The 23,319-nt window shown below is 41.2% G+C and overlaps 1 protein-coding gene across 2 annotated transcripts; it reads left to right on the top strand.

Annotated features, from left to right (window-relative positions):
- The first annotated feature begins 473 nt into the window (after nucleotides 1-473).
- On the top strand, nucleotides 474-23,152 carry ntan1 (N-terminal asparagine amidase). 2 transcript variants are annotated; one of them, XM_063059092.1, is made up of 10 exons: nucleotides 474-603; nucleotides 7,268-7,370; nucleotides 8,398-8,463; nucleotides 9,099-9,207; nucleotides 14,260-14,333; nucleotides 19,775-19,828; nucleotides 20,568-20,621; nucleotides 22,282-22,379; nucleotides 22,485-22,598; nucleotides 22,687-23,152. In XM_063059092.1, exons 1-10 carry the CDS (start codon nucleotides 523-525, stop codon nucleotides 22,855-22,857), a joined length of 924 nt encoding a protein of 307 aa, XP_062915162.1. In that variant the 5' UTR covers nucleotides 474-522; the 3' UTR covers nucleotides 22,858-23,152. The 2 variants fall into 2 exon arrangements, with proteins under 2 accessions (XP_062915162.1, XP_062915163.1); XM_063059093.1 differs by lacking the exon at nucleotides 19,775-19,828.
- The last annotated feature ends 167 nt before the right edge of the window (nucleotides 23,153-23,319 follow it).

Genomic DNA, 23,319 nt, shown 5'->3' with positions numbered 1-23,319 from the left:
TGGCCCGTCGAGCGAAACAACTCTTAACATTTCAGGTCGAAAACTTCTGAGAGGAATTTCCACAGATTTTAAAGGCAGCCAATATTAGAATGTGCAGCAAAAACTATATGTACAGTTAATGCATTTTCTCTACAGCGTAAATTATTAGACACGGTTAAAAAAACATTCTCAAAACTATTACCATATTTTTGCAAAGAAATGCGTGATGTACCACATTAGTGTGTTGTCAAAGTACTTTAGTCATCTCCTGCGTTAGTAATGTATATTTCCACAGGAGGAAACTTAGCTATAAAACTAAGGAAGAACACACGTAGCGAACTTCTGAACTAGCACTGCAACACACGAACGGTAGGGAGAGCTGGGGTGCTGCCGTATATCGTGGGAGTTAGCGTTTGTCACCGACGCCTTCCCTGCCCATTAGTACGTCTGAGCGGGGAGGCGCCTACAATTCCCATAAAGCAATGCAGCTGGAGCGACGTAGCTGACTGGTGGCGGCGGGGCAGGGGACTACGGAGCTGCAAGATGCCGCTTCTTCTCAACGACCAACCCATAAGCTTACCTTCGTCCACTGGGGAGTTCATTGAGCGTTATTCCAAGTTAAAGGTGAGTGAGTGCTTTCCGTCTAGGTGCCGTGCGCTGCGGCTCACTTACCTGCCCGTTCAGCTGAGCGGGGAAGAAGGCGAGAGAGCCGGCAACTGAAGGGAGAAGCTCTCAGTCGGCGGCTTGGGCGAATGCACTCGCTGTCTTCTTGCTGTTTAATGGCAACGTTTAACCTTCAGCCTCACAAAATGAAACATCTTCCTGTTACTTATTTTTTTGTCAGCTTGTTTGTGTACAAACCAGCTGATTTACCTATTTCGAAAGGGTAACTTTTCCCGGTTAGCTTTTTTTCCCGGAGTGCTTTGGGATGCCTTGTGTTAATAATAATGCTTTAAGGAAGTGCAAGATCGGACCCGAGGACCTGGAGGATGTTGCTGCTGACCGTACCACGTGTCGATAGCCGTGTAGGAGATGGAAAGAACAACCAGAAGACAGCAGAAGAGAGCCAGGAGAGATGCGGCCATGGTTGCCACCACTACCACATACATTGTCCCACCTGCAATAGAGCTTGTGGGTCCAGGATAGGACTGTACAGTCATCAAAGATCTCGCCGTCAAAGGAGTGGACGTCGTCATCGGATTTCGATGGACAACCGAAGAGAGAGAGAGTGTGTTAATAAGCGACATCCGCATCGGATTGCCCTATTTTCTTGTGGCATTAGAAAGAGGAGCTTTGGCTCAATGAGTTTATGCTGACTGGAGGCAACACCATTAGTCCTATTTGTCACTTACTTTCCCTGTAACTTGTTCTTTCTTACCTGCCTATTTTGATTCTCTTTCTTCCCCCTTCCCCCCCAACTGCCTTACAATATGGATAATTTACAGGGATATTATGACCTGAACTATTAAGAAAGAACGGGGGAATTGGGGGTAGGAGAATCTGAGTTCTGAAAATGGGAGATACAAGACTGGAATGGCTGGGTATCTGAAATTGTTCAATTTGATGGGGACATCTAATAAGCAATTCAGAAGATGTTTCTTGAGCTTGTTCAAAGGTTAATTGGAACAGAATAAAAGACCAAAGCTGGTGGGACTAGAGTGTTGAGAGGTGGTTACCAGAAGTTCGAAGACATTCTTGCTGACCCAGTGGTGATGTACAATATCAACCCTTTGCTTTACATTGAATGGGTACTTTGGACCTTGGGTGAAGGGAAAGGAAGGACAAGAAAGGTATATAGAACATAGAATAGTGCAGCAGATTACAGGCCATTCAGCCCACAATGTTGTGCCAACCCTCAAACCCTGCCTCCTTTATAACCCCCCACCTTAAACTCCTCCGTATACCTATCTAGTAGTCTCCTAAACTTCACTAGTGTATCTGCCTCCACCACTGACTCAGGCAGTGCATTCCACTCACCAACCACTCTCTGAGTAAAAAAACCTTCCTCTAATATCCCCCTTGAACTTCCCACCCCTTACCTTAAAGCCATGTCCTCTTGTATTGAGCAGTGGTGTCCTGGGGAAGAGGCGCTGGCTATCCACTCTATCTATTCCTCTTATTATCTTGTACACCTCTATCATATCTCCTTTCATCCTCCTTCTCTCCGAAGAGTAAAGCCCTACCTCCCTTAATCTCTGATCATAATGCATACACTCTAAACCAGGCAGCATCCTGGTAACTCTCCTCTGTACCCTTTCCAATGCTTCCACATCCTTCCTATAGTGAGGTGACCAGAACTGGACAAAGTACTCCAATTGTGGCCTAACCAGAGTTTTATAGAGCTGCATCATTACATTGCGACTCTTAAACTCTATCCTTCGACTTATGAAAGCTAACACCCCATAAGCTTTCTTAACTACCCTATCCACCTGTGAGGCAACTTTCAGGGATCTGTGGACATGTACCCCCAGATCCCTCTGCTCCTCCACACTACCAAGTATCCTGCCATTTACTTTGTACTCTGCCTTGGAGTTTGTCCTTCCAAAGGTATGTTTTAGCTCTTTGGATGTCACTGATTGGGTTTTATTGTACTTGGCTGTGATATACTCTGTTTCATAAATCAGAATTTGGAAATTGCTGATTCTAACAGTGGTGTGAAGGTTTTTTCTAAATGGTTCGTAATTCTGAATGTCTGCTATTAACACACATTTTGCTGTTTTTGTAATATTTTCAGTTATCTTAAACATGTGACTATTTCAGTGGGCAGCACCAGACTGTAAGCAAGATTGAAAATGCTGACCGTTCCTTTCTTGGCACTTGCAGTTTTGATAACCATCAGCAACTTGGAACAGAACAGGCATTGAGCCTCAGAGGTCCGGGCAATCACGCATTGAACTTGGTGTGTTTATTCCAAATTGTCTAAAGCTGTGACAACTTTTATCGATGGACACTGTTCTGACTGGTTACATCACAGCCTGATATGGAAACAACAATGACCAAGAAAAGAAGGGCCTACAGAAATAGTGGATGCAGCCCAGTCCATTATAGGAAACACCTTCCCCGCCATTGAGCACATCTACAAGGAGCCCTGCCACAGTGAAGCTACTGTTCTTGCTGCTGCCATTAGGAAGGAGGTGCAGGATCCTCAGGTTCAAAGTTCACAGTAAATTTATGATCAAAGATTCATTTTCTTTTGGGCATACTCAGTAAATCCATAATAGATTAATTGAATCGATGAAAGACTGCACCAGCAGTGTGCAAAAGACAGCAAACTCTACAAATGCTAAAAGGAAGAAAGAAACTGTTCTTGAACCTGGTGGTGAGTTAGACCATAAGACAAAGGAGCAGAAGTCGGCCATTCGGCCCATCGAGTCTGCTGCGCCATTTTATCATGAGCTGATCCATTCTCCCATTTAGTCCCACTCCCCTGCCTTCTCACCATAACCTTCGATGCCCTGGTGGTGGGGAAACTGCTGGAGTCAGTTATCAAAGATGTGATAACAGCACATTTGGAAAGCGGTGAAATCATCGGACAAAATCAGCATGGATTTGTGAAAGGAAAATCATGTCTGACGAATCTCATAGAATTTTTTGAGGATGTAACTAGTAGAGTGGATAGGGGAGAACCAGTGGATGTGGTATATTTGGATCTTCATAAGGCTTTTGACAAGGTCCCACACAGGAGATTAGTGTGCAAACTTAAAGCACACGGTATTGGGGGTAAGGTATTGATGGTGGATAGAGAATTAGTTAGCAGACAGGAAGCAAAGAGTGGGAATAAACGGGACCTTTTCAGAATGGCAGGCAGTAACTAGTGGGGTACCGCAAGGCTCAGTGCTGGGACCCCAGTTGTTTACAATATATATTAATGACTTGGATGAGGGAATTAAATGCAGCATCTCCAAGTTTGCGGATGACACGAAGCTGGGCGGCAGTGTTAGCAGTGAGGAGGATGCTAAGAGGATGCAGAGTGACTTGGATAGGTTGGGTGAGTGGGCAAATTCATGGCAGATGCAATTTAATGTGGATAAATGTGAAGTTATCCACTTTGGTGGCAAAAATAGGAAAACGGATTATTATCTGAATGGTGGCCGATTAGGAAAAGGGGAGGTGCAACGAGACCTGGGTGTTATTATACACCAGTCATTGAAAGTGGGCATGCAGGTACAGCAGGCGGTGAAAAAGGCGAATGGTATGCTGGCATTTATAGCGAGAGGATTAGAGTACAGGAGCAGGGAGGTACTACTGCAGTTGTACAAGGCCTTGGTGAGACAACACCTAGAGTATTGTGTGCAGTTTTGGTCCCCTAATCTGAGGAAAGACATCCTTGCCATAGAGGGAGTACAAAGAAGGTTCACCAGATTGATTCCTGGGATGGCAGGACTTTCATATGAAGAAAGACTGGATGAACTGGGCTTGTACTCGTTGGAATTTAGAAGATTGAGGGGGGGATCTGATTGAAACGTATAAAATCCTAAAGGGATTGGACAGGCTAGATGCAGGAAGATTGTTCCCGATGTTGGGGAAGTCCAGAACGAGGAGTCACAGTTTGAGGATAAAGGGGAAGCCTTTTAGGACCGAGATTAGGAAAAACTTCTTCACACAGGGAGTGGTGAATCTGTGGAATTCTCTGCCACAGGAAACAGTTGAGGCCAGTTCATTGGCTATATTTAAGAGGGAGTTAGATATGGCCCTTGTGGCTATGGGGATCAGGGGGTATGGAGGGAAGGCTGGGGCAGGGTTCTGAGTTGGATGATCAGCCATGATCATAATAAATGGTGGTGCAGGCTCGAAGGGCCGAATGGCCTACTCCTGCACCTATTTTCTATGTTTCTATGTTTACTCAGATACCTATCAGTTTCTGCCTTAAATACACCCACTGAATTGACCTCCACTGCCACTCGTGGCAACAAATTCCATAGATTCACCACCCTCTGGCTAAAAAAATTTGTTCGCATCTCTGTTCTGAACGGGCACCCTTCAATCCTTAAGTCATGCCCTCTCGTACTAGACTCCCCCATCATGGGAAACAACTTTGCCACATCCACTCTGTCCATGCCTTTCAACATTCAAAATGTTTCTGAGGTCTCCCCTCATTCTTCTAAACTCCAAGGAATACGGTCCAAGAGCGGACAAACGTTGCTCATATGTTAACCCTCTCATTCCTGGAATCATTCTAGTGAATCTTCTCTGTACCTTCTCCAATGTTAGCACATCCTTTCTTAAATAAGGAGACCAAAACTGCCCACAGTAGTCCAAGTGAGGTCTCACCAGCGCCTTATAGAGTCTCAACATCATATTCCTGCTCCTATACTCTATTCCTCTAGAAATGAATGCCAACATTGCATTCGACTTCTTCACCACTGACTCAGCCTGGAGGTTAACTTTAAGGGTATCCTGTACGAGGACTCCCAAGTCTTGTTGCATCTCGGAACTTTGAATTCTCTCTCCATTTAAATAATAGTCTGCCTGTTTATTTCTTCTGCCAAAGTGCATAACCATACACTTTCCAACATTGTATTTCATTTGCCACTTCTTTGCCCATTCTTCCAATCTATCCAAGTCTCTCTGCAGACTCTCCGGTTCCTCAGCACTACCGGCCCCTCCACCTATCTTCGTATCGTCAGCAAACTTAGCCACAAAGCCATCTATTCCATAATCCAAATCGTTGATGTACAATGTAAAAAGAAGCGGCCCCAACACAGACCCCTGTGGAACACCACTGGTAACTGGCAGCCAATCAGAATAGGATCCCTTTATTCCCACTCTGTTTCCTGCCAATCTATCCACGTATGTAACTTTCCCGTAATTCCATGGGCTCTTATCTTGTTAAGTAGCCTGGTTTGGCACCTTGTCAAAGGCCTTCTGAAAATGTCCTCAGGAGTCCTGAGGCTCCTGTGCCACATTCCTGATGGCAGCAACAAGAAGAGTGCATGACTGGGTAGTCAGGGTCCCTGATGATAAATGCTACTTTTCTGCGACAATGCTTCTTGTAGATGTACTCAGTGGTGGGGAGGGCTTTGATGTGATGGACGGGGCCATATCCACTACTTCCCGTAGGTTCAGGAACAGTTATTATTTTTAAACCAGCATGGATCACTGACCTGAACTAATCCCACAACCTCTGGACTTGCTTTCAAGGACTCTACAACTTTTGGTTCTTGGTATTATTTATTTATATTATTATTACTATTTTTATATTTGCACAGATTGTCTCTTGCAAGTTGTTTGTCAGTCTTTGTGTGTAGTTCTTCATTGATTCTATTGCATTTCTTTCTTAATCTTGGTGTAGTATGTGGTGACATATACATTGATATTAACTTTACTTTGAACTTTGATATCTAGTGGGATAATTACATATGGAACTTGCATTATGGCAGATTTCTGATATCAGGAATAAGAGGTTCAGTCATGATTACCAAGCATAGCATGCATCCTTAGTGTGAGCTCCTCTCCGAACAAGCATGACTTTGAATAAACTCTGCTCTGTGTTGAGAGCAATCTAAATACTAACAGACTTTAAAGGGTCAAAATCTTATTATCTCAAGGTGTTGTATTTATCCACTCTTCTGGTATTAATTTGGTTAAATCATTATTAAAGAAAGTGGATCAATAGGTTAGTGAAATATTTCATTGCTGATTGGAAAATAACATTCATACCTTGAAACTACCCTATAATCTGGTCATTCAGGGCTTTCCTGCCCTAACTGTGGAGTGAATTTTATAAAGTTGTGGCAGACTTACAAACTAGACCAGCAAAATTGAAGGAAAATACTTTTACTGAATTATAATAATGTATTAAATAAAACTCGCTCTGCTTGCTGGAGGGGGTGGAGGGTAGGTATCAGGTTGAATTACATTTTATGACTTATTTTAGAACATTTAAATCTTGCCATTGCATCATAGCTTTGGCGTGTGTTACCTTAGTAACTTCTGAGTTTTAATTTCATTACATATCGCTTGGTGCACCACCGTTCATTACTCCAGGCAAGGGTGTAATTGTTCAGTTTGTGGAGTCTACTGTAGAGTTTGGGGTTTAGGACCGGTTGAGAGGTAGATCCGAGATCCCGGGAAAAGCTGAGACGGAAACCAGAGACCCCAACAACAGCAATAACTCAGATAGTCTAACCAATTGTGGTGGAACCTGCAGTTTCCACAGTATTGCAATTAAAGTAAGAGTTGTTGTAATTTATGAAGAAATGGACATCTTGATAAGAAGTGCAGTTATTTTGTGCAACTTAAGGTAAATTTATGTTTCAAAAAAATCTGATGCTTTTATCTTGTGCAGGAAGGTGCAGAAACTTTGAAATCAAAACCAGCTGTCAAGGTGGACTCTAAAGGTCTTCTATATATTCAGCAAAGGGAATTTGCAGCAACAACTCCTCAGGATGGTAAGCATCAACATTTCACTTTCTAAAGATGGTTACAAGAATCTACTTGACCATCCGCATTCTCTTATTGCTGCGAATTACTTTAAGAATCAGATCTAATTGATTTAAGTTTTTTTTATCCATCCCAAGCATATGACTCCTTACTAGCTAAGCAATGCTATCTCGGAACAATTGCTCTTTAAGCTTGCTATACAATTAATTCGGCTAATAGTCACATCCATCACTATGATTATTCACTCTTATTCTCCTTTTCGGTTCACTTCACAATGTCAGGTTCTGTCGGGAAAGATTTGTAATTTTTGTTTGAAGAGTAAAGAACAATCCTGGTTTCATATGGTCCATAACTTCAGAATTGTCCGACAGACCATCACACTGGTGATATAGATGTGTGTGTATATTAGTATTCTATGGCCCAAGTTTTTGCAGCAGAGACTGATCTCCAAACATCTTGGAACTTCTTTGCTCTTGTCCCTATACCTTTGCTCTGTCAATACTGTTTGGTGCTGGTGTAAAGTGGCTTTCTGATGTGAATCGTATACACACAAGGACATCTTCCACTTCTCAAAATGAAGTTTAAGACCTGGAAATTCATTACTATTCTAGGGCTGCTAAATCTTCTTCCTAATGACTTCCCATTCGTACATGCTTTTTTTTAAATATTAGAATATTTTTTTAGTTACCGGTATGTAATTATGTTGCTCTGCAGTCCGAGTGCATCATTTTAATGTAGCATTGTGTCAGGTGCGGAACAATGGACTTTGAGCAGTGGAGATCTTTGTTCTGTTGTGTATAAAAGCTAAGTTCTAACCCACTGTCCCAAAATGTTTAAGAAAAGAAATAGAAACTCTTAGCTGCTTAGGAGGGCCAATTAAGAGCTGCTTAAAAGTATTCTTATTCTCTAGTATGAAGCAAAGGTTTTGACATGTTCTTGTAATTTATAATTCTATTATGTACTGCTGCCGCAAAACAACAAATTTCTTGACGTATGCCAGTGATATTAAACCTGATTCTGATATTTTGACCACAGGCTCTGTATCTATACTTGGAACAGAAGATGCAACTACTTGCCATATGGTGGCTCTGCGGCACACAGGTAATGAGGGAAGTTGTACAGGAGTTTAAATGAGCTCTGTGAACATACAGCGTTGTGCCTGTTTGGGTTGTCCAGAGAGATCGAGAAGGCAGTGTATGGGGTTGAGTGGGATCTGGGATCAGCCCTGATGGAATGGTGGAGCAGACTCAATGGGCTGAATGGCCTAATTCTGCTCCTGTGTCTTATGGTCGTGGTCTGAATCGGTGGTCACTGAACACTGCAACGACCATAGAATTGACTTGAAAGGCACAAAACTACTGTGCTGCACCAGTGGTTTTTGGAACTGCCTGGTAAAGGAAGCCAGTGAAAATAAAACTAGAGGAAAAGAATTTTGATAAAGACGAAGGTCTCACTCTAAGTAAGAACTGGAATTCGATTGTCAACAATGTGGGAGAGCAGAAACCTGTTCTTTCTGAACAGGAGGTGGACCCATTGGATACATGAAGAGGAATTTAAATATCTGTCGGGTAGTTTGTGGAGTTTTCTATTGCTGTAGGCTGAGGAGGCTGAATCATGGGATGTATTTGAGACTGAGATGGTTAGGTTTTTGGATTAATGGGAAGCTGAGGGTGACTGGTGTGTTAAAGTTGACGAGTTATCTGGTCTATTTCTTTCTTACTTATGTTTTTTTTTAGGGTGTGGAGCTACAGCTTTGGGACACTGTGATGGAATGGATACAGCAGTCTGTGTGTCCAAAATGCTAAATGCTGTCAAGTCCTTGTCAGATGGATTCAGCCATGGGAGGTATGGTCTCAGTACATGAAAAATGAAAATAATGGCAAATTTTATATTTTTATTTACAGGATCTCAAAACAGTAAGTACAGGTTGACCTTCACTAATCCGGCACTATTGGGACCTGAGGAGTGCTGGATTAGTGAAATCATTCTGGGAAAACATTTCTTAATGCATGCATTACTAAATGACAATAAAAGAGGACTGTGTGTCCTCATAATCTAAAAAAATGCCGAATTACAGAAGGATCACATTAAGCATAATGAGTGCCGGATTATCGAAGGAGCTGAATTACAGGTAGTCGGATTAGTGAAGGTCAACCTGTAATTGTTAATTGAAGAGCAAAAACAAAACCTGCAGATGCTGAAAATCTGAAATTAAAACAAGTGCTGGGGTCGTTCAGCAGAGTAGATGGCATCCACTGGGAGAGAAATAATTCCGGGTCAATGACATTTCCACAGCAATGAGTGTGACGTGTAGGCTTGGGGGGAGAAGAGATGTCCATATAGTATAAATGTGGTTGGCTCCAGATGGGTTTTCATAATACCCAATTCTTGATCTATCCACTCACACCATATGGTTTTGGAGCAGGAGCGAATTGTCATGTTCAGAAATAGAAATGTTGCAATTTGGCATGAAGGTTAAGTCTGTGTCTCTGGTTGTAGCAGCTCCTGGTCTGCTAAATGTTCCTTTCCACTAATGATGAAAGGTGTCGGTCCAGAACATCAATTGTTTATTCCCCTCCATAGCTGACTACAATTCAGATTTAATTATTATTATTCAGATTTTCAGCACTTGCATTATTTTTCCTTTGACCTGTTGTTCTGGAGAGGTTTTGGTACATTTTGACAAGGGAAGGTGTAGGAATGCTTGGAACACCCTCAGTTAAAGACAGTGGCCACTCATCGCCAGGACTGGCAGGTATCCAAATGTTTTGCACATGTATTTATGTTTCTGTAATTATCTGTTATTCTGATATATTTCCCGGTTTTCTTCTTTCCTCTTTAGAATTTAGTCAGGGAATATGGTGTGATTTTAAAGATCTGAAGGCTTTTCAGGAGCTAGACTGAACAGCAAATTGTCTTATCTTTTGATATTAAAGAGTCAAAGTCATTTAAGATTTTTATCCTTGCTTTATGTTTCACTGTTTTGTTTAAACTTGTCTTTGCAAATTTAGCATTAATTTGGTACTAAAATGCAAACATTTGACAGACTGCTTTTGGACGGTCACATAGCCATTAACATAAAGCTTTACGATCTTAGCTGTAAAATCAGGGTTCAGTTCCTGTGCTGTCTGTAAGAAGTTTGTACGTTCTGCCCTTGACTGAGTGAGTTTCTGGGGTGCCCTGGTTTCCTCCCATATGCCAAAGACGTATGGGTTAGGTTTAGTAAATTGAGAGCATACTATGTTGGTGCCAGAAGCATAGGAACATTTGCAGGCTGCCTCCTGCCTGAGCATTTCTGGTTTTAAACTTGTCATTGCAAATGCAGCAGTAATTCAGTGTAACACTAAATGTATACACTTCCCAGACTGCATTAGAGAACAGACTGTGTTAGTCAGTGACGTAAATGACACATTTCACTGTATGTTTTGATGTACATGCGACAAAAATAATCTCCCAATGGGTACAAAAAGCAACGCATATACAAACAGTTGGGTAACGGGGTGTAGCTATGGCTCTACCAAAGCAGGTATAAAGCGCTCCTTCCATTGGCTAGCCTGCAGGTCACCATTGGGCAAGGTGTACCACCTGCCTAGCCCCCCAGTAAGGTCATGTCAAGCCATGGGGGGTGTGGATGGTGGTGTGAGCAGCTGGTGCCATCACGAGCCCTGGTTATGTGACTGCTGATGCCAGGCAGACAATCCCTGAAGAGTACTGATCAAGGATAGGGTCACCCCTCTTGTAAAGACACTTCCCAGAAGGCAATGGCAAACTACTGTAGAAAAATTTGCCAAGAACAACCATGGCCACGGAAAAGCCATGATTGCCCATGTCATAGGCCATAGCGCATAATGAACAAACAATACTAATGGTGTTCATTGGTGTGGGACATGCACATGCTATAGAAGTGCTTTACCCTTATTGTTAAGATAGTCTTGGGAAAATGTGTCAGATGATTTTGAAGGCCTTGTTTCTCCCTAAGGAAAGGAGACCACTGCCTTCTCTTTTGCCTGGCTGAACGTCTTTTTTTTTTCTCACATTGAATCAACTCTCCGTTAATCCCTCTTGCTTCCTTCAAGTAACACCATATCTGTGGCAGCACATAGAATTTTTCAATGTGAGATATGTGGAACAAACCTTATTTTGATTCCACATGGTGATTGTGGGGGGTGGTCTCCCTATTTTTATGTTACATTGATATAACAATGTGGTAAATCCGTGGAATTTGTTGCCATGAATGGCTGTGGAGGCCAAGTCATTGGGTGCATTTAAGGTGGAGATAGATGGGTTCTTGATTAGCCAAGAAGGCAGGGGAGTGGGGATGACTGGGAGAATTGGATCAGCCCATGATTGAATGGTGGAGCAGACTCGATGGGCCGATTGGCCTACTTCTGCTCCTATATCTTATGGTCTTGTAATAGTGAATTGTGATTTCAAGTTGAAATTGAATAATTTATGAACTTTGCTGTTAATTTCCAATTTTGTCATATGCAATGTCCAATATTTTTCAACGTCTGTGTCTGTTTCAGGAGAGGGGTTAGCACAAGAACGTTGGCTGTGAGCCAGTGGGCTTGCACAATTATCTTGACTGCATTTTATCTAACCTTGTTTCCTGCAAGATCTATCTTCCATTCTCCTTTTTTCTCCACCTCCATCACATCTATTATTTAAAAAATGTCTTTTGACCCTGTATCTGCCTCCAAGATTCTCAAATATGTTTACAATTCCCCCCCCCCCACCCCCCACTCTGCTCAGAACAATGAGGTTCTAAAAAATAAGAGGGAAAATCAGAAGACACTGGAAATACTAAATAAATTGGGCAGCATTGTGGAACAAGAAATAACTAGTGTTTCAGGTCTGGAACTTTTATCAGGATATGATTCCTCTTTCATAATGGGCACAGAGTTTCTGTTTACTGATAATAAAGTTCCCCTTTTTCTCATCTTCCACCCCACTTGTTTCTTTGTTCAACATATTTCTTGAATCGTCAAGATGGTGCCTCCTTCCCTTCACTATCAGCATTCCAAAGGGACCACTCCCTCCAGGACGCCTTGGTTCACTCCTTCATCTCCAGCTCCCTAGCTCGTGTCTTCCTCTTGTGCAGTGGCAGGGCTTACCCTTTTACTTTCCATTTTCCTGCCAGCTGGGGAGCCAAACATGCTTTCTAGGTAATTTGCGGTGACCTCATTTGTATTATTTGGAATGCAAAAAGAATAATTGCAGATGTTGTAAATCTGAAATGAAAGCAGAAAATGTTGGAAGGACTGAGTGGGTCAGGCTGAGTTTGCTGTCCTTTCATTTCATTGTCATGGGAACTCATTGGTCTGGCATTCTCACTGTTTCACATTTAAATGCTAGACTTAGTGATCCCTGTATGCCTTTGTCAGGTCCTGTCTTACGATATTGAAGGTGGCTCCATCCCTATCTCCCACCCTCCTGCCGCTTCCCAATCCACGAGCTTAATTTCCGGACCATTCTTGGCCCTTTTCCATAACAACCCTGAAACTTGCAGAGTTATGATCACTGTATCTGAAATGCTCCCCACTCACTCAGCTGCATTTCCTAAAATTGTGTCTAGTACTGCAACTTTCTCTAGTTGGATTGGCCAGAATAAAAATGCTCGTGGATGTATTTGAAAAATACCACAACCCAGCCCCCAAGCCTGCACATTGAAGTTTTAGTTGATATTTGGGAAGTTGCAATCATCTACTTGAACTTAAAATTTTTGTATCCCTGAATTATTTACATGTTCTCTTGTCTCCTGACTGTTGAGAGGGCCCATAGTGAAGCCCCAGCAAAATGATTGCCTCCTTCAGATTCCTGTTCCACCCATATGACTTCATTTGAAGAGCCTTCTAAGACATCCTCCCTTGGAACTTGATCATACAGTAATGCCACATCCTCTTTTACACACGCCATTGTCACCTGTGAAAATTCTATACCCTGGAATGTTGAATTACTAGCCCATCATCTTGGCTTGACAGCAATGTATTCCTGTGAGTTGATCAGAACTCTTGCATTCATCTGCCTCAATACCAGAGCCTTTATTATAACAAATGTAATCTAGTCTTGCATTTCTCCCATTTAACTTATTCCACCCCGTTTGCTTCACCTAATGATTGACTTGGTTTTCTTTCAACATTTCACTGCATCACACCCTGTTCTGTAGTCTGTGCTCCATTCCTTTGTCTAATTGGTATAATCCTTTCCCAATCACGTGAACAAACCTTCCTACAGCTCTGGTACAATTTGTTCAGTTTACACAAGCCCAACCTTCCACGAGCAGTCTTATTGACGCAGAAATCTAAAGCCTCCATCCGTCACTAATCCTTCAGCCACTCATTCACTGTTTCTCCCAATCTTTTTCTCAATGTATAATCTTGTTTTACACTTCCAACATTACATCTCCCCCTTCCTTTCTGATAATTTAAAGTTAATTAATCTCCTTTTGATCTAAACCAGCAAAACTTCTCTTTTGTTCTCCCTGTATGTTTTCTGTGACTTGTCTTCTTTCTAACTTTTCACAGCTCTGAGGATGGTCTTTTAACTTGAAACATTAAACATTTCTCCATGGATGCACCTTGGCCAACTGAGCATTTTTCTATTTTTTTTTAGATTATCAGAGTCTGCCAAGTTTTAGATTGCTGTTGAGGGGATTGCAACTAGAGTAGTAGGATGGATTGTTTGGGGTCTCCCAGATGCCACCAGGACTAGCCAACATTCCCAAATGTGTATTCTGAGATAAAAACTTCCCAGTTTCCTCTTCTCCTCTTGTGCTTTTGTCTAGGAACTGGTATGACTGGGGGAAAAACTGTAAAACTTCCATTAATCCACTAATTTCTAAATTAGTTAATTCCTTCCAGAAGTTCTCATTGAAATGGTGTAATTTTGTGTTTTTAGATATGAAGTTCACCTTGTAGGAGGTTTCATGGATGAAGGGTACCTATCTCAGAAGCTCACCCTAGAACTGCTTGGTAGGTATTAATCTGTTAGTTTACTACCGGCATTTTAGTTTCACATGCACATATGTACAATGCTAGAACATCTGTCGTGGAAAATGAGAAAGGGCAACCAATACATGATCAAAATTGTTGTTTTAAAAATGCTGATAGTTTAGTATCTTTTGTCTTTGGTCTTGTATTTGTTATCTTTGTTTCAAATGGACCACCATTACTAAGAAAGTAAATTTTCCAGGAGGGGTGTGTGTAATGTGAGTGATTTTTAAATTCTCTCCATTTCGTAATCTCTGAGATGCATTCCTCCAGTTCTAGTCTCTTGTACAGTCCCAATTTCCTAGTTCAGTTTGTCACTGTATCTTCTGACTGACCTCAAACTTCTGGAATTCTCCATTCCTTGAGCAGCTTCTGTAAGTACTTTCTTGATCAAGCTTTTTGCATTCAAAAGCAACTTTGAATTTATTTTTGAATGTAGATGTTGTTGTATGATGTTTCTTTTGTTAATGGTGTTATATAACGACTTGTACTGGTACAACAAGATCTTGTTATTTTGTTCACTGTGTCTACTTTCAATGAGTCAGCTGGATGAAATTTCTTGTTTCCCTTGAGGACGAGATGCAGCTAATTGTTAAACAGTTTACTAAATTCAAATGAAGAACAGTGCAAGATCCATTGTTTTCAAGGGGTGATCAGTTCTGCAGTTGGTGGATATATTATGTTTATTTTACTTGATTCAGAAGATTTGCTAGAATCCCAGTGTAGGGAGCATATACACCACTGACTGGCAGGGTTGGACTCATTAATGATTGGAGGGCACGGGGTGCTCTTGCTGCAAGGTGTTGGAGGAGCTTCAATACAATAAGAATTTTGAAATCGAGGTTTTGGGCCAATGAAGGCCAATAAACAGTTGATGGCTTAATGGGAAGTTCAGATACATGCAGTAGTGTTCTTGTACGGGGTTTCTTCTTTGTATGTTAAATTTAAAATGGCTTCTTTGTTATGTTAATCTTTTAAACTGCTCTGTATGTGGGTTAAAATGGCTTCTATGTTATGTTAGATGCTGAGAAAGTCTCTAGCCAGACATTTGCTTGGGTTAGTACAGACAGCAGGGTGCTATTAGCCAGTGGGTGTTCATGTTATCATTTCTTGGGGTGATAATGCTGTATCATATGACTGTGGACGGGGATTTTGGCGGGGCGTCGGACGAGAGACAGGGAGGACGACGGACATGCGGGAAGGCACCGATCGATCACTCTGGGTGGTCCCGAGCTGCGAGTCGACGGGGTCCGGGTGGTTCCGAAGAACTTTCTGAGCTCCAACTTGTGCACGAAGACCTTGAACTTTGATAAGTCTGGCACCTTTTTCCATTACTTCCTTTTCTGTATCGAACTGATATTAATTTCATAGACTGAGTAATATCTATAAAGTGTACTTGGTACAACGTACTGTGTGTGCTGGCTGATGATTGATGTTTGGGACCGATTTGTGTGGCAGTGGTACAGCAACCAACCCAGCGGGGAGCGTCCAGGCGGGCGCCGGGCGGGATTTCCCCTAGATATATACGAGCCAATATAGCGGAGCTTTACATTTTTAATAAACAAGAGTTTACTGAGGGTGGGAAATTTGTTGTGGAATATGAATCTGGCAAATGTATAAATCTCTCATTGCCCACATTAATCACTTTGCCTTTCTGAACTCTTATTTCTTTTGGCTCTCCTCAATAACTCTTTTATTTTCCTCTTATTCATAATATTTTATATGCTATGACATTTATTTTATGGTTCAAAAATATCTCATGACAATGAATGGCTTGAAAGTACATTTGCATAAACCACTTTTCTACCACTCATTTTTCCTTGTTACAATAAACAAGTTGTCCCACCTCCCATTCTGGGTTAAACTTTAACTTGAATTGATACTGTAGTTTAGATAAAAGCAGAATGTTTTCACTATTCAATTTTGGAGTGTCTGTCCTTGACTAAATAGAGGGAGATAGTTAATTTGTGTCTTGCTATGTGAGTAAAGATTGCTTTCTGGTTTAAGAAACTTGGAATGGGCTTTCCACTAACATTGATTCAGAAGTTGTATCTGCATCAATATCCTTTGGGGTATTACCATTTGAGCTTTTGGAAGTTTCAGCAACACAAGATAACGTGATTACTGGTGGTTTCTTTATCATTAGGAAGCGCATTAATATCTCCTGTGGCTTTGTATTTTGCTTGTATATCATTGAAGATGTGCAAATTAATTTAATCCTACCTATGGTGAGCAGTAAGGAACTAATGAAGCACTTTGAAGTCTGTTCAAGTTATCGATGCCTGAGGGTTGTGCCAATATAGTTCTGTGAGGGGAAGAACAGGAAAACAGACGAGAATGTTCTGATAGAAACATCCTGTGACATTGTGGAATTTATAGACAGTTTGGTAAACTGTAGAGATGCAAACCTGGATGCCACAGAAATGGTGATTAAAATCATTATGGAATGGTGCCAACAGGAATTTGAAGTTTAAAAATGTACATGCATATAAAGGAGCTGACTTTTATAATAATTGTAATTGATATCTGAGAGAGAGAAAAATGGATAAAAAGAAGCATTACAGATAACTGACAGCAATACCTTTGGAGACATTGCAGAAGACCCGAGTCAACTTGCTGCACTTAACAGGTAGACAGAGTCGTAAAAAGAGCTTTTTGGCATATCTGCCTTCGTAAATCAAAGTATTGAGTACAGGAGTTGGAATGTTATGTTGAAGTTGTATAAGATGTTGGTGAGGCTTAATTTGGAGTATTATGTGCAGTTCTTGTCACCTACCTATAGGGAAGATGTCAATAAAATTGAAAGTGCTGAGGAAAATTTACAAGGATGTTGCCAGGTCTTGAGTACCTGAGTTACAGGGAAAGGTTGAATAGGTTAGGACTTTGCCAGAAAATAATGAGGGGAGATTTGATAGAGGTATACAAAAAATGAGGGGTATAAATGGACTAGAGGGGTTGAAAGGCCTGTTTTTGTGCTGTAGTTCTCTTTGATTCCATGACTCCAATCAGGCCAGGTTCTTCTACGGCAGGTATTATCTGAATTCAAGCAGCAGCTTAGGGAATTGTTTGTAACTAATGAGATGATCGCGATTTGGGTAAAGTCTTTGTGCATGGTATTTTATCATGTGCGAAATATTGCACTGGTGCTAATACTTGAGGGGAGCCGCCAGTGAGCAGGGGTGGGGAAGCAGAAATGGCATGCCTTTGAGGTGGTTATAAAGTGATTGAATGAAAGAAGGTGGGAATTATTGGAGCAAATGGAAGTAACTGGTACATAAAATAGGAAGGAATTTGATCAACACACATCAAAGTTGCTGGTGAACGCAGCAGGCCAGGCAGCATCTCTAGGAAGAGGTACAGTCGACGTTTCAGGCCGAGACCCTTCGTCAGGACTAACTGAAGGAAGAGTGAGTAAGGGATTTGAAAGTTGGAGGGGGAGGGGGAGATCCAAAATGATAGGAGAAGACAGGAGGGGGAGGGATAGAGCCGAGAGCTGGACAGGTGATAGGCAAAAGGGATATGAGAGGATCATGGGACAGGAGGTCCGGGAAGAAAGACAAGGCGGGGGGGAACCAGAGGATGGGCAAGGGGTATATTCAGAGGGACAGACAGAGAGAAAGAATGTGTGTATAAAAATAAGTAAGAGATGGGGTACGAGGGGGAGGTGGGGCATTAGCGGAAGTTAGAGAAGTCGACGTTCATGCCATCAGGTTGGAGGCTACCCAGATGGAATATAAGATGTTGTTCCTCCAACCTGAGTGTAGCTTCATCTTTACAGTAGAGGAGGCCGTGGATAGACATGTTGGAATGGGATGTGGAATGGTATGGGTAGCCTCCAACCTGATGGCATGAATATCGACTTCTCTAACTTCCACTAATGCCCCACCTCCCCCTCGTACCCCGTCTGTTATTTATTTTTATACACACATTCTTTCTCTCACTCTCCTTTTTCTCCCTCTGTCTCTCTGAATATACCCCTTGCCCATCCTCTGGTTCCCCCCCTCTTTGTCTTTCTTCCCCGACCTCCTGTCCCATGATCCTCTCATATCCCTTTTGCCAATCACCTGTCCAGCTCTTGGCTCCATCCCTCCCCCTCCTGTCTTCTCCTATCATTTTGGATCTCCCCCTCCCCCTCCCACTTTCAAATCTCTTACTCTTCCTTCAGTTAGTCCTGACGAAGGGTCTCTGCCTGAAACATCGACTGTACCTCTTCCTAGAGATGCTGCCTGGCCTGCTGCGTTCACCAGTAACTTTGATGTGTGTTGCTTGAATTTCCAGCATCTGCAGAATTCCTGTTGTTTAAGGAATTTGATGCTCAGTGAGAAAAGAATATAGTCCCGTGGTAAAGAAATAAAATTAAATGGAAAGAAGGAGTAAGACCAGTTTTGCAAGTTGTAAAACTTATTGATGTTTGACCTTTGTTGTTATACCTGTTAAATTTTTACGTTCTGTCTGATCAGTTGCTCCATTTTCCTCCCATATACCAACGACGTATTGATATGTTAACTAGCTAATATAAACACTAGAGATTCTGGAAATCCAGAGCAGTACACACATTGCTGGAGGAACTCTGCAGGTTGGTGGGTATCCTTAGCCCTTGTGTCGTTGGGTAGTAGTAGAATCTGGGTAAATTAATGGGCACGAGGGAGATGTTCTCATTTGATCCTGACCTCCAGATGCTGCTTATTTGGGGGGTTTGAATGCTCTCCCAATCATAATGTGCTCTGATCTTTCTCTCATACATGCTGACATGTTAATCAGCTACTGTAAATTGTACTCTGGTGTAGGTAAATGGCAAAGGAACCAAAAATGGGAATAAGGTGACTTGCAAGAGGGGGGAAAATGGCAGGAGTTACCAACTTGGAGTTCCCAAACCCTTCGGTTAATAGTAGGGGTCCGTGGTGTAAAAAAAAGGTTGGGAACCCCTGGATGGGATTGCTATGGTGGGGACTAGCATTCACCCTATGGGCTGAATGGTTCCATTTTGTGGCAAAAGTTAGCTCCTGGTCTGTAAGATTCAGCTATGCCAGAGAAAATCTTGTTCTAAAACTAATGAACAGACTTTCCATTTAAAAAAAAGAAGAAAAAAAATTGTCACTGTGCTATGCAATACAGTCTGGTAACTATTTTGTCAGAATTTATTAATTATGCTGGCCAAGTACTTTTAAGAATTATATATCCTAAGCTTTTAGAAAATGCTCATCAGCATCAGTAGCAAGTCTAATCTTGTAAACTCTCTAGAATTATTGATAGAAATGCCTATTCTATACCCAGCTGATGTTTGTCCTATCACTAATTTGACAGTGAAGTTTGGCACCTGGTTATCCTGACTTGTATCAAAATCTGTTAGCAGTAAATTGGGTATCTGCAAACCAAAAAGTCAGCATTTTGTTTAATGTCATATACCTTGTATCCGTTTGTAGAAGCTTTGAACAGTCAGTCAGAGAAGATTCATTTAGAAACCTACTGTGTAACAGGTAAAAGTTGTTTTCCTTAAGTTATTTGCATTAAGGATGGGGGAATTAGAATTTGACCGTTTTATGTGGATTCCTTTTAAACAAAATTGCCTAAGCAATGTTTTTTATATTTTCTACATTTAATGTCAACAGAAACCCACTGACTTTTGCAAAAAGGTACTCTGCCTCCCGCATGTTAATCAAACTGCATTGTCATGTTTTGAAACCCCTTTAGGCTCTGCAGGATCATTGAATTCCATTACTAGCTCTACCTTACTGCATCTCAACTGTTTCGAGTCTATTTGTGCTGGAGCAGAGATACAATTTTTTCTTTCCTTTGCCACATGCTAGTTCTTGCCCTTCATGAATAATTGAGCCTCATCACCATTTCATGATAGCTGATCCATTTCCCTCTTAATCCCATTCTTCTGCCTTCTCCCCATAACCTTTTACACCCTGACTAATCTCCGCCTTAAACACACCTAGTGACCTGGCCTCCACAACCACCTGTGGCAACTAATTATGGCAGATTGCAACCAGTTGGACCTAGTAATGTGCAGCTTGTCAGCTCTACATTTGTAAATTGACTATATTTTAGGGCACAGTATTTGCATTTGTTGTGAAGTTCATTCATAATGCATGAAATGTACATTGTATGCAAATTGTTTCAATTTCTGATCCCTGTACCTCACTTCTAAACTAACCGAAGAGCAAGTGACAATGGCATAAATTAACCTTCTTGAAACATTTTCTTTTGTAGAGCTTAATGATGTGAAGCAGCAAAATACTCACTGGCCTGTGATATATGGAATAGGTGAGTATTTTGTTGCATTTTTCTGTTTTACCATAATTTCATGTTTACAATTTGAAATATCCAAATCACTCCTGCATCTGGAGTACTATTTTTGTCAATCCACTGGAGCAGCCAATTTCTGCTGTGAAATGGTTCTGAGTCACGGAAGCCCTTATCCAAGTGAATGTTCTCTCAACTCCATCCTGAGTATTGCCAGGTTGTTTGTCCATAGCAGGCAAAACCTATTTGCTTTGCATTTGAATAAATATAATCAAATATTGGTTTGGAAGTGTTCCAAGTTGATCATCTTTTATTCCTATAATACAGAATACAAACCACAATTTTGAGAATATTCACGTGGCCGGACAGCCTCGTTAAAGGGAAGTACAATGGATTCTGGTTAATTGGGACACATTGGGACCAGGACATTTAGGCCCAATTAAGTGGCTGCTCCAATTAGCCAAAGTTTCATGAAAAGTTAAAAAGGTATTTTTTAAAAAAAAGACAAAGTACTATTTAACTGAGTAACAGTTGTGTATTTAAATGAATTACAGTATAAATTAGAACATTAGGAACTAACAGTTTGATAGCACTGTAGTTTTGGTAATGTTTTTCATCAGCGGAGTTCACTGAATGCTGATGTGTTCTTTTGACTGTAAATGAACAAAATCAATGCAGATAGAGGATTGCCTTCAAACGGTACTTTTGACAATTGCATTTTCCAAATCTTCATTTTAGTAACATTCAAGATGATTGTCAACATCTTAATTCTTTGTAATTCCTAGCTTAAAGTAGTGAAATCATTTCATTTTCACTTCCAGCCATTTCTGGCATCTCAAGGCCGTATCTGGCATCTCTGCAGCTGAAACAGCAGAGAGCAAAACAGTTTGGAATTGTCTGTTTATTACTTATTATCTGTGACAAAAATCTTTGTTTCTGAACACACACTCACAGTCTTAAACTGTTCCCTCTAGGTATGATGTAGTTTCTAACGGCTAATGCCATGCACGTGACTGATGTTGGTTAGAAAAATGTTTGTCTGAATTAAGCAGATGGCCCAATTAATTGGAATCCACTATTTGATCCGTTGTTTTTTCACTTGATCAAAGCAATTGGTGAAAACCTAACTTGGAGTAATTCACAGTGCAGCGTGGCAATGAGCTATTTATATTGTTGGTTCCACTAATATCATACAAGTATGTAAAGTGACTGATTATGGGCTCTTTAGATTAGGGGAAGGGGGAAAACAAAAGTTTTTAAAGAATCCATGCAGAATGTGTTTTAAATATTCAAGTCTGGTGTAAGGCTTGTGCCCCATCAGGCGGTTTCCGTGGCGTGAAGCAACTGAGAGTATGAGACTCCTCTTCTCTCCCCCCCACCCCCAATAGGACGCCCCTCTATCATGAGGTTAACCCCCAGCATTTTTGCCAGTATCCATTCTCAGCTGGGTAGACCAGAGCATTGTGTGGTTAAGTGCCTTGCTGAAGGACACACACGCTGCCTCGGCCAAGGCTCGAACCCACGACCTTCAGATTGCTAGTCCAATGCCCTAACCATTTGGCCACGCGCCACACATTCAGAATGTGTATCGGTATGAAATGCTGTCTTGCTGTATTAATTGCCTAGGGCTGCTTAAATCAATGAAATTAATTTTGTTACTGTATATTTAATTATTCATCAGCTGTAGATGTGAAAACTGGTGATATCTTTCAAGCAACCTTCCCAGAGAGGGGTCCAGACGAGGATATTCGTTCTGCTCGGACTTTTCTGGCAGGTCCGGTAAGCTTCAAAGTTGCCTCAAAAGCTGTCATTTTCATGTTACTTTAAGCCACAGAGATGATGTGGCAATGTAGAAATGACCTTGTGTTTGTTTCATCCTTGCAGATGATGTCAATTTATGATTCAAAAGTGGAAGAGTTGCAGATTGAACCATATGAGTGGAAGCCATTTCCACATGCCAAATTCTGGTTGCAGCAGCCTGATCATGTGCTATTAGAGGTAAAGTAAGTTACTCATCAGAAAGTAGTAAATCGTATCAAGTATTTCTTTTTATCTCTAATCACTTAATTTTGAATATTTCTTTAAGTATTTTTCAACATCCCCTCTGGTTGAACCACCACACTTCGTAAAGCACTGGAAGAATGTTTTAAAATTCCTAAGCGCTGTTCCAGAAGAGGCACCATTTCCAAACAGCAAGCCCAGGAACTACAAAAAAACTGCAGATGGGGTTTGGCGGAGGCTCCATTACGCCAGCTGAAGTTTGTACCGTTTACCCCTAAATGTTGTTATTCCTTCTAATCATTAAAAGTGTTGAACTTGAAGGCTTGACCATTCAAACTGATATTTCCATTCAATTAACATGTTAGGCTGTAGTAATTTTGTCAATGACAATATCACAAAACACTCTGCTGCGATTCTTTGAAGTTGTGACAGATTGGAAGAGGGTCCGTGTGAAAATACTGCAATCATTTTATTGATGCCATCTATAATAAGTTTGATTTTGTGAAGTATAGCCTTTTGAATTATTCCTGAACTCTTACCCCCCCCCCGCCATCAGTCTCCTTAAACACCTAAATTATTTGAACCTTTCCACAGAATATTGTGGTGACAGAAATCTTCACATTCAATGTGCAGAGGGACAGAATAGCAGATATCAATACCTTTAAAACCATATACACTGGATTTTTCCCCAAATAAACCTCAATTTCATTCAAATAAT

Source organism: Mobula hypostoma, chromosome 9, assembly GCF_963921235.1.
Source record: "Mobula hypostoma chromosome 9, sMobHyp1.1, whole genome shotgun sequence".
NCBI lineage: Eukaryota > Metazoa > Chordata > Chondrichthyes > Myliobatiformes > Myliobatidae > Mobula > Mobula hypostoma.
This window is presented reverse-complemented; position numbering and strand designations above follow the sequence as displayed.